Source organism: Ips typographus, linkage group LG2 (assembly GCF_016097725.1).
Source record: "Ips typographus isolate SLU linkage group LG2, UJ_Ityp_2.0, whole genome shotgun sequence".
NCBI classification, from domain to species: Eukaryota; Metazoa; Arthropoda; class Insecta; order Coleoptera; family Curculionidae; genus Ips; species Ips typographus.
In genome coordinates, this window is record NC_138423.1 from 16929032 (window position 1) to 16940378 (window position 11347).

Consider the following 11347-nt stretch of genomic DNA (forward strand, 5'->3'; position numbering starts at 1 on the left):
ATATAACAAAAGTTCTTATGCAATACGAAGTTATACAGTTAGTATAATAAATAAATTATTTTTTTTATGTTTATAATAATTTAAGTAGTAATTTTTTTGGCAATAGTACCTCGTTGTGACTTGCGAGAAGTATATTGCGTTTATAATATTTTTACGATAAAAATATCTTATCTAATATGATCTGCGCTGTTTTTGGACCAAATCATAATTCATAAAAATATTTGTACTTTTGACACTCCATTGCTTTTTATCAGATTTTATATATTTTTTGTAACACTTGTAGTATAAATACTTACTTAATATCTAACCAGAAATATCACGTAATATACGTAATTAATTATGTCACGTTTTACCAGTCTAATTCAGGATTTTTGATTGGATCTCCGCCTGGATAGACACCATTTAGGCAAGCAGTACAATGTCCAACTTTTGAATTGCTTTTGGTTTTAATGTCCGACCTTACAGCTTTAATCAGACCTGGTAGACTAAGGTATTCCAAACTATCAGCACCTAAAAGCACAAAAAAAATTATTAATACTTTTACTTACTACTATATCACAATGAAACTTACCAACATATTTAGCCAGTTCTTTCGAGTTCAGTTTGTTAGCAATCAATTCTTCACGAGTGGGTATGTTGATACCCATATAGCAAGGGTATTGTAGAGGAGGACTGGCTATTCTAATGTGTACCTAAAATTAGCAAATCGTTGTACAAACAGCATTTTTAAAACCGTAGCACAATACCTCAGTAGCACCGGCATTTCTCAACAATTTTATGATTGGTCCAATCGTGTTTCCTCTAACAATTGAATCATCAACTAAAATTATCCTTTTTCCTTTAACCATCCCCGATAACGCTCCAAACTTCTTAGCAACCAGCAATTGACGCAGTCTGTTAGTTGGCTGTATGAAAGAGCGACCAACGTACCGGTTTTTGCATAATACCTCACCAAAAGGAATTCCACTCTGTAAATTTGTTTTCTCAATATTTATAAGTCGTTGTTTATAGGTAATAGTTTACCTGTCTGGAATATCCATGAGCTGCCGCATTTCCAGATTCTGGAACTGCACTAACAATATCAGCTTCTACAGGATTTTCAATGGCCAATTGGCGGCCGCATTGTAATCTCACAGCGTACACCATCTGTCCTTCAAAGATTGAATCAGTTCTGGCAAAGTACACGTATTCAAATATGCAAAAAGCCTGTAATAATTAAGTGGAGTGCTTCTATGTCTTAACAGAGATAAGTGTAATGACTTACGGAAGCCCTATTATCTGGTCTGGGTACTATATCTATAGTTCTAATACCGTGACGGGACATTTCAATGATTTCTCCTGGATACACCTCTCTAACATATTGTGCTCCTATTGACAAGAAGCCGCAAGACTCTGACGATACCACCCAACCTTCAGCTTCATTCTCCTTGCAATAGTCGGATACTGCTAGAATTCATTAATTTGTATTCGCTTCTATGATTAGGATGATTAGGCAACACTCACGTTCATTGAAAGGTACAATTTTGCCCAAGCACAACGGTCTATTACCGTAAGGATCCCTGATAGCGTAAATTTTGTTCTTTAACATAATGACTAGAGAATAACTTAAAGGAGCCAATTGCATAAAGTGTCTAATTCTCGCAGGCCAATCTGGTTCTCCAGTTGGTTCTCCTTCTGGTGGGTTTAAGCACAAAGCTTGAGTAATCAGTTCGCTGTCGGAATGAGTGGACAACCCAACTCCATGTTCTAATACCTTTAGAAAAGTTACTCAATAAAAACCAAGTCTTTGAAAAGGATTTAAAAACTCTTACTTGTCTTCTAAGACTATCACAGTTAACTAATTCGCCGTTGTGTGCTACTGCCAAAGCTCCATGGGCCGTGTGAACAACAAAAGGTTGGCAATTGACTTCTTCGGAAGCAGCTGAAGTAGAATACCTGGTGTGACCGATTCCTATGTTGCCTTTCAGCCTTCTGATCGACTCGTCTGTAAACACATTGCTCACCATTCCCATTCCTTTCACTACGTTAAAGTGTTTAGAAGATTTTCCTTCGCTTGTAACTATACCCGCTGATTCTTGTCCTCTGCAAAATGAGTAATAAACTAATAACCAATCGTTCAGTTATACAAAAAAGTTAACTTTACCTGTGTTGTAAAGCTACAAGCCCCCAAGTAATAATTTGGGAAATTTCCAAATGGGTTGGCCATTCTCCAGTGCCAATTGCACCAAATACACCACACTCATGAGTTAAGCCTGATAAGGTTTCTCCTCTGTTTTTACGTTTGGAGTGTCCTACTGTACCTTCGGACACATCGTAGGTTATTTGACTGGTAGACAGGCGTTGTTCTAGGGTGTCAATTTGAGAACTGCAACCTGCCATTATTTAGTGTGACCTGCAATAAAAAATGTCAGTGATTTATGATCTGTGAATCTATTGTTTGTTGTCTGCAAAGTAAAAGATGAACCTAGAAATATTGACACAAATTATTTATAACTTATATCTTTAGTGCTGCTCTTAAGAGCAAGTAAGAAAAACATGCAAACTTGGCACAATATTCCTACTAGTGAATGGAAACATACGGAATTTATCAAAAAAATATTTTTGAACTGATAAAATTTACATATTATTGGTTGCAGTTGAACTAAGATCCGTTTGTTTGCTTTAATATTATTCTCTGTATTAGTGCAAGTTCAGATAATATTTAAATCTATAAATTTTACCAGCATCTTCTGCTGTCTCTTACATGTGTGATAATGCCCAAAAGTTCAAACTTACTCATTTTATATTAAATAATTGAGATTTTTTACTTCATATTACTGATACCAACTGATTTTTGTGATTCGCTTTCAGATTCTTTCAGAGCATGCACCACTTCTGCTATTAATATATTGAAACTTAGAACATTATAGCTAAAGAAATCAATATTATAATAAAACAGTTTTTTTTGTAAAATTATATTTAAATGTACTGTTATTTTAATGTTAGTAAAGTAAACAGAATTATATTACAGTTTTAGATAAAATGGATGTACTTAATGTATTATTATTTCATAGATTTAAGTTGTAACTGATTTAAAAAACTGTGATTTTTTTAAGCTCTAAGTAAATGAAATATATGTAAGGTATCACAAGGTACCTTCAGTCTATAGAACCCATCAATTTAAAAAAGTTTAAATTATGAAATTATATGTAACGTTTTCATATGTTTTTATCATTTTTTATTTCTACAATTGGCAAAGTCCTTAATTTGAATTTTACATTTTTGTACATATTGCGTATATATCTGAAATATCTTGGTAGTCCAAAACTTATTTATTATTTATTTTGTCGACAATCATTTTGTTCACTTTATTTTCAATTTTTATTATTATAATGAATAAATGAATAATAATATAATAAAAAACGTATCCTTACCTTTGTGATCCTAATACTGACGATACTATCCTGCTTTTAATATAATTAATATCACTTAATTTCAAACAAGCGTAGGTGGAATATAGCAATATGAGAAAGTTGATGTTGAGAAATTAAGAGCAATATGAATTCAGGATATAGGTATCTTCTTCTGGTCGTTCCACAACTTGAATAAGCCAACGTTGGATAGAATTCTTCAGTTTATAGGATTCAAAAGTTTGCATAATTGTTATTTATTGTAAACATATAAACGATTCAGTGATAACCCCCTGCGGTGTTTTTCTACTGATGGAGCCGAATCAATTTCGAAATAAATATTTGAGTTTTCATCAGCTGCCTGTTTATGAGAACATGTAGGGAGATAGGTACGTTTCACAATCGTAATAAATATAAAGCAGATTCTATGATATTTTGATATTTACCAATTGACTTTTGTTTTCATTCGCGGTTGGTAACAAGAAAAGACACGACTATTTGCAGGAATTATGATGAAATATACTTAAAAGTTATACTCAAATAGAAATAACAAAGATCAGTTTGTTCTATGAATCCAAAATGTTTATGCAACTTCCAGTTACATATAGTTGATACAAAAAAATGCTAATTTACCAAATTTACAAGAACAGTTTTGTTAAAAAAAATTTGTTCAAGTTAAAGTTAAATGTATTATTTTTATGGTATATTTATTGTAACAAAGTAGTTTTTTCTGATTTTCAATCGGAATTCACCATTTTTTCCGCATTTAGCCGGATTTGAACAGCTACACAAGTTCTCCTAAATTATCGACTCGGTTTTTAGATTTTAATGGTTTTTCCTTTTCTAGTATGTTTTGCAATGGCTTATGGACCACAATGTTTTATTATTTGTTTCTTACTGAACACTAAAGCAATTAACGCCTTTTCTTTCTTCAACGTTACTCCTCCAAGTTCAGCAGATACTATACATTTCACTCTCAACAAATCAGTGTGAATTATTCTAAAATCGTGCGAAAAAGTACACTTTTTTTAATAATTTTTAGTTCAAAAAGTTCTTCTTTTTGAACTAAAAAAACTAGGGCAACAAAGTATTTTTTGCACTATGCAATATTTGCTGTGCTTTTGTCATCAAACAAGTCGATTTTATAGAAAATGTATGCAACCCATGCAGAAAATTATTGTTTGCACTTACTTGTTAAACAAGTATAACTACTTTAACTTGATGTTAGTTAAATCACTTTATTTTACCTATAGGGGCTGTTTTTGATTAAAAAAAAAAGTTAGAAATAAATTAAAAATACATTTTTGCTTACTGAACTACTACTTTTATTTATCTAAATATGTAAGTATTAATAATACATTTTTGTTATGAAAACTTAAATGGAAAATAATACAATAAGTGGACTTAATAATCTAAATTGGTAAAAATAACTGTTCCTTGCGTAACGTCAACTCGTCATGAATTTTTACAAACAGGTTCTGTTAAAGTTGATCAGCCTTCAAACGACTAAAACCGTCATAAGTAAGTAGAATCAACATCAACAGACCTATATTTTTCAATAATATGGTATCAATAACCATTGGGTAACTTGTTATTCGTCATGCAAAATAATTTTATTAACAAATTTGTTTGTTTGAACTGTTATTATTCTGGCTGGTACAAAATCACGCATGCGAGCCTATAAAAATGTAATGACAAGATAAAAGTTCCAGTTGAAGTAAACACATGAGGTTAGGTTGTACTGGTAGTACTGCCGGTACGAAGTTTAGTTATAGGTTAGAACATAATAAAACCTGAAAAAATTAACCTACTTTTCAGGTACTGAAATATTGTGTACAGTGCATGTCCTATTAGTTTCTGCGGAATTATCTGAGTGTATTGTTATATCAAAACAATGACGGAAATCAAGCAAGGTGAGAATATTTCTGAATTCAAATCTTACTCAATAGGTACTGAATCTGAGGTGGTACTAGTAAAAAAAAATATTTTTGTAATGTACTGGTGTTTGTTTATTTAGCTGTGAAAGTACCATATAAAATGCAGTCAGTTTACAACACAAAGTGTTGAAACTGATTTTTTACTGTGTTTTTTTATACATATAATAAATTAAATGGAACAATACCTTCATGGTATTACCACGTATTTGTTTAAAAAAATATATATTACGTTTTTTTTCATGACCTTTGAAATAAGAAAAAGATGATTTTTTTTATATATTAAGTAAATATTTTAGTTTACCAGGAAAATTTGACCGGTAAATTACCAGTAAGTTACTGGTAAATTACAAATACTGTGTTTCTGGTAGTTCAAACTTTGACACCGCTTTTCTCCCTGACTGTATCAAATTTTGTAGTGTTTTTTCATGTTATTGGATAGAAAATTTAATGAGGATTCCAAAAATATGCTTAAAACAGTCATTTTCTTACTCCAAGTGGGTTTTACAGGCAATTTTGTTTCTGTTCTTTCACTCAGTATAAAAACTTTGACACCGCTTTTCTCACTGACTACCAAATTTGGAGTGTTTTTCCATGTTATTAGATAGGAAATTTAATGAGAATTCCAAAAATGTGCTTAATCCAATCACTTTTTTTATTCCAAGTGGATTTTACAGGGCAATTTTGTCCCCGACTCCGTGTTCAAATTTGAGACCACTATATCAACTGATTTAAATATTTGTTGCACCAAACCAGTTTTTCCTAAATAACACGAAAACACTGAAAGTTACAAAAAAATTGCAAGAGACCAAAAATGTTCCTAATCAACTCCTTAATTCAACACCGTTTTTGCTTTCAGTTTACAGAGTGTGCAAGAAAATTATGGTGGTTCACAATTTTTTTCATCCTGTACGCAATTTTTAAGATAGAATTTTTTACTCTACACCATGCTCAAAACGGCCCTTCTAAGTGGTGGAACCACCCTGAATTCCCAAAAATAACTGAGTTACAAGGTGTTCAAATTTCAAACCACAATTTCAGCTGATTTGAAAATTTGTTGCATCAAACTAGTTTTTAAATAACTTGAAAACGCTGAGAGTTACGTGAAATTTCAAGAAACCAAAAATGTTCCAAAATCAACTCCTGAACTCAGAACTGTAAGCTTCCAATATACCGGATGTGCATTAAAATTATTGTGATTGACTGTTTTTGGTCACCCTGTACGCTTCAACAACTTTTTGCTCAACACCACTGGAAAAAGAAGCTCATAAGGGTTAATTTGAGTGGTTCAACCTCCCTAAACTCCCAAAAATAACCGACTTACAGGGTGCTCAAATTTCAAACCACATTTTCAACTGATTTGATAATTTGTTGCATCAAACCAGTTTTTGCTAAATAACTCAAAAACTGTAAGTGTTACGAAAAATTTGAAAGAGAGCAAAAATGTTCGTAAAGAACTGCTAGACTCATTCCTGGGAGTTTCACAGTCCGTCAGTGCCGCTACTATACAGGGAGTGCATGAAAATTGTAGTGATTCAGATTTATGACTTTTCAAGCTAATGAGTCTGACAGGAAAATGGTCAATGTTTCAAGCAATCTTTAAAAAAATGTTGAGAAATTTGGTGATTACTCGAGTCCATTAGTTTCCCATTCCTCTCGGTCGTCTAAACACTCACAATGGAACACCCTGTATTTGATTTGCTTATTTGAAAACGCTCTTATTTTTGTGATTTAAAAAATATACCTATATTTTCATTAATTTTGGTGTTTGGAAAATTTCGATTACGGTTTTTTTTTTCTTAAAAATCGAAAATAAAGAGAAACAGTTTTGTATAGTTTTAAAACTACTAACTATTTGCACTAAAATTTATGATAACGCCCGCCATAATGCCCTAAGGTTGTTATAAACACTATAATCTACACCGTTTCCAAGGATTATGTATTCATAACGTATAGATAAACATTTTTTGAGTCTTTCCTAAACGTTTTGATTTGAACATTTCAGTTGGAGAGTACAAATTAGGTAAACTACTAATCGAAGGCAAAACCAAGCAAGTATACGAAATTCCTTCAGAACGAAATCACTGCCTGTTGCTTAGCAAAGATCGTATTACTGCCGGTGATGGAGTGAAAGCTCACGATCTTAAAGGAAAAGCCGTAGTCTCGAACAAAACCACATCCAAAGTCTTTGAAATACTGAACTCAGTAGGTAAGATTATTAGTTTTTACCAGTAGTACCTTTAGAAAGTAAGCTGGGATGTGTTCTTCTTAGGTGTTCCAACATCATTTGTAAAAGTAGCTGCAGAGACAGCTTTCATTTCAAAAAAATGTGAAATGGTTCCAATAGAATGGGTAACAAGACGTCTGGCAACCGGTTCATTTTTGAAAAGACATCCGGGTGTTCCAGAAGGTTACAGATTTGCTCCTGTCAAGTGCGAGACTTTCTTCAAAGATGATGCTAATCACGATCCACAGTGGTCAGAAGAGCAAATAATCAGTGCAAAGTTTCGATTTAATGGAAAATTAATCGGTAAGTTTAATCTACTACTTTATTCACTGTTACATTACGTACAATTTTAGATTCAAAGGAGGTAAATTACATGAGAAGGGTTGCAGTACTAGTTTTTGAGATATTGGAAAAAGTCTGGCAGACCAGAGATTGTGCTCTTATTGATATGAAAATTGAGTTTGGAGTAGACGATGATGGTAAGTGTATTGTGCTTAGAGTTATATCAAACTTAAAAATAGTCGTAGTAGGAATGTAATCAAAGAAACTTAGTGGAAGTGAAGTTTTGATTCCGCATAGTCTAAAGTCTCAAAACTATATATTTTATTTTCAAGTTACTAGTTTGGACATTTTTCCTGAATCACCCTGAATCTGATTTCAGATTTGACAAAATTTTGACACGTTTTGATTTTTTTGTCTATATTCCTGAGGTTGTAAAAGCTGGTTATGAAATTTTGAAAATTTGGTAAATTAAAGTTGGATAGTTGCAAATATTGAAATTGTATGTGTGTGTGACAAAATTGAGTTTTTTAAAGCTTTTTGTATACTATTACTTGTTTCTTTTGGTTATAAATAACACGAAAATTTCCATTTTGCAATAAAGTTCTTCTAATCGTATTTTTTCAATAGAACTGAACAAGGCATACAAACAAGCTTCTATATCATGTTTAAACCGAGTGACCTGCAATTACGCAGACCGATAAAAAATCAATTATAATTATTGCGACCCCCCGTTGGCATCATATCTGTAAAAGAGGATCTTTTTAAGCAATACTTGATAAAACTTTCCAGTGGAATTTGAACTTTTCTATACATTTCATATTGTAAGAAGATCAATAAACTAATTAGGGGTTAAGCAGATTAACAATTCTTGTCTTTAATAATGCAAGTGCATGTGCACAGATAGAATAATATGTTGATCCACATGTGCATTTTTGAAAACGTAATAATATAGATACTTCCAAAATAAAAATTTTTGACAAATGATGTGGTTTAAGGTAATATTCTTGTGGCTGATGTAATCGACTCAGACAGTTGGAGACTATGGCCTTCAGGAGATAAGAGACTGATGGTAGACAAGCAAGTCTATCGCAATCTTACTACCGTAACCGACAAAGATTTAGATACTGTTAAACGTAATTTCGAATGGGTTGTGGACCAATTGGATCACTTAATTCCCCCTAGGTATGTGTATATTTGAAATATCGCTTCAATTGTTTATTGTTTGGTATCTTTAAAAATATAAAAATTACCAAAAACTGTTCCCCAAAATGGAAAGAGTCAGTGTAAGTCAGAGTGTTACAACAGAAAATTTGTTGTCATATTTTTTATTACTGGCATAAACTTTCTATTTTATTATGTCTACAAGAATTGAAACTAACTTTTCGATCCAAGACACAGCAAATGATTTGATTAAATATTTTGCAGTAATCACTTGGTCGTAATCATTATGGGCAGTCTTAGTGACAAAGATCATTGCCACAAAATTAGAAAACATTGTCAAGACCTGGGATTAAACGTCGATATAAGGGTGTCATCTGCACATAAAACTACAGAAGAAACACTCGAAATTGTTAGCGGCTACGAGTCACTAAATATCAAGCTAGTGTTTATTGCGGTTGCTGGCAGATCTAATGGTTTGGGACCGGTTATATCTGGAAATACTGATTATCCTGTAAGTACTTGAAATTTCTAGAAAGTAGAATGTTAATTAGATATTTTGATATTGTAAAGAGTCGTTTTCTGACTTTAATTTTTAAATCAAGTATTCCAACTATGGTTGTCTTTATTAGAAATGGAATATTCTCATAAACTTATTTTTGAAAAAAAAACCAAGAAAATTTAAGGAATTTTAAGAGAATTCAAGAAAATGATGAAGAAAAAGGCTAATCAAAGCATATCAAAAGCAACAACTCATGGAATATGGACCAATTGGAAATTATAAAATGTCAAGTAGATGTGTTTCTTGGACTGTAAGTAGTCTTTACAGTGCCATGGAGCCAAATTTGACAGTTTTGACGTTAACGAACACTTTTATATTTTTCTTACGTCACGTGACAGCTGTCATAACTGTCGAAACCCGTTTACCAGTGACCGAAAACTATAAAATTAAAGATAGTTGCTATTTTGAAGAGCTGCACTGGAAATTGTGTTTAAAACTCCATTGAAGCCAAGAAACACTTTTATACTTTGCTTGCGTCACATGACAGCTGTCCTAACTGTCAAAACTCACTCAGCAGTGACCTGAAAGTATAAAATGCCAAATAGATGTAGTGTAGTGTTTTTTTGAGGAATTGCACAAATTTGTCAGTTTGATATAGTCGGATTTTGATCCATAAAACTATAAATATAAATTACAGTCTGATTTTATTCAAGCGGAAACACTATTTTGGATCGGTAATTTTGCGTCACAGCTGCGTGATTTTTGACAGCTGACGTAAAAAACATATCAGTGTCTGTTAATGTTACAACTGTTAAATTTAACTCTATAAAGCTATAAATACAACTTGCAATGCAATTTATGTCAAAGTTGAGGCTTCATTGAGGTGTAAATAGAAGTTTAACTCTATAGAATTACGAATCACATTTTGCGGCGTGTGATTCATAAAAGGACGCAACTATTTGTTTAACGAGTTTTGACAGCTGTCAGGTGACTATAAGCCTGTCATTGAACGTCAGAGCTTGTTCAGTTCGTCAAAGTAGTCCACGTTTTTCAAACCACACAAATTTGCCGAAATGACTACTGAGTTCAGAGTTATGGCTTTGGCATCGATGATTTGAATGTAATTTTTAAGCTTTTTCAAATGAAAAAGGCGTTTTAGAGTCTAAAAAATTGATATTTTTTTGGTATTTGGAGTGAATTTAAAACGCCAATATCACTGATTCAAATTTAAATTTTTGCATTTTATTTTTGGAATTTACATGAAATTTTATCAATATCGAAAAGTAGTAGTCCATATGCCCACAGTGGAGTAGTGAGTGTATTGGTTTTTTATTTCTCTTCTCCGTTTCATTAGAAGAGAAATGAAAAACAAATACACACATAAAAATCATTGCATTTTATAAAATATTGAAATAAACTTCAGCAAAATTAACTTTCAGATTGAATTAATTTTTTTTGGTTTAGGTGATCAATTGTCCTCCAGTGAAAAAAGACGATATGGATCGGGATATTTGGTCGAGTTTGAACGTTCCTAGCGGCTTAGGTTGTACTACTGTGCTCTATCCAGAAACTGCAGCCTTAGCGGCTGCTCAAGCCATCGCTTTGAGCGACTACATTGTATGGGCTAGATTAAGAGCGAAACGATTGAATCATTTGAAGAACTTACTGAAAGATGATGAGTTAGCGGACCACGATAATGTTCACTGAATATGTTTTAGAATAATGTTGCATTCCACGCCTGTTAATAATAAGTATAAAATATTGTTTTGCAAAACTCATTTACTAAATAAATCATAATTTAGATACTTCGTCTACTTTCTCTTCCACCAGATTTGTTTCGCAAAATTAAGTTTCT

At 32.3% G+C, this 11347-nt stretch overlaps 2 protein-coding genes across 3 annotated transcripts; one reads left to right on the forward strand and one right to left on the reverse strand.

Moving 5' to 3' along the window:
• Nucleotides 1-220: 220 nt before the first annotated feature.
• On the reverse strand, nt 221-3614 carry LOC145724793 (amidophosphoribosyltransferase-like). Of its 2 annotated transcripts, none has more exons than XM_081973223.1 (9): nt 3414-3614; nt 2144-2392; nt 1812-2082; nt 1504-1753; nt 1265-1446; nt 1024-1206; nt 747-968; nt 572-692; nt 221-510 (listed from the first exon to the last, which is right to left on the reverse strand). In XM_081973223.1, exons 2-9 carry the CDS (start codon nt 2377-2379, stop codon nt 350-352), a joined length of 1626 nt encoding a protein of 541 aa, XP_081829349.1. In that variant the 5' UTR covers nt 2380-2392; nt 3414-3614; the 3' UTR covers nt 221-349. The 2 variants fall into 2 exon arrangements, with proteins under 2 accessions (XP_081829349.1, XP_081829350.1); XM_081973224.1 differs by having other exon boundaries at nt 1265-1443; nt 3414-3612.
• Nucleotides 3615-5112: 1498 nt separating this feature from the next.
• Paics (PAICS bifunctional enzyme) lies at nt 5113-11297 on the forward strand. Its single transcript, XM_081973232.1, has 7 exons — nt 5113-5302; nt 7329-7532; nt 7596-7853; nt 7904-8029; nt 8828-9014; nt 9258-9504; nt 10957-11297. The coding sequence occupies exons 1-7, from the start codon at nt 5284-5286 to the stop codon at nt 11197-11199; spliced, it is 1284 nt and encodes a 427-aa protein (XP_081829358.1). The 5' UTR covers nt 5113-5283; the 3' UTR covers nt 11200-11297.
• Nucleotides 11298-11347: the final 50 nt, after the last annotated feature.

What these genes read in the sequence shown, in the direction of transcription:
- LOC145724793 (XM_081973223.1), bottom strand. Translation starts at nt 2,379, where the DNA reads ATGGCAGGTTGCAGTTCTCAAATTGACACCCTAGAACAACGCCTGTCT. An exon ending in CTTGTAGCTTTACAACACAG is followed by an intron (nt 2,083 to 2,143) that starts GTAAAGTTAACT and finishes CTCATTTTGCAG; the next exon opens with AGGACAAGAATCAGCGGGTA. An exon ending in CTCATGGATATTCCAGACAG is followed by an intron (nt 969 to 1,023) that starts GTAAACTATTAC and finishes ACAAATTTACAG; the next exon opens with AGTGGAATTCCTTTTGGTGA.
- Paics (XM_081973232.1), top strand. An exon ending in ATTTAATGGAAAATTAATCG is followed by an intron (nt 7,854 to 7,903) that starts GTAAGTTTAATC and finishes GTACAATTTTAG; the next exon opens with ATTCAAAGGAGGTAAATTAC. An exon ending in GTTTGGAGTAGACGATGATG is followed by an intron (nt 8,030 to 8,827) that starts GTAAGTGTATTG and finishes ATGTGGTTTAAG; the next exon opens with GTAATATTCTTGTGGCTGAT.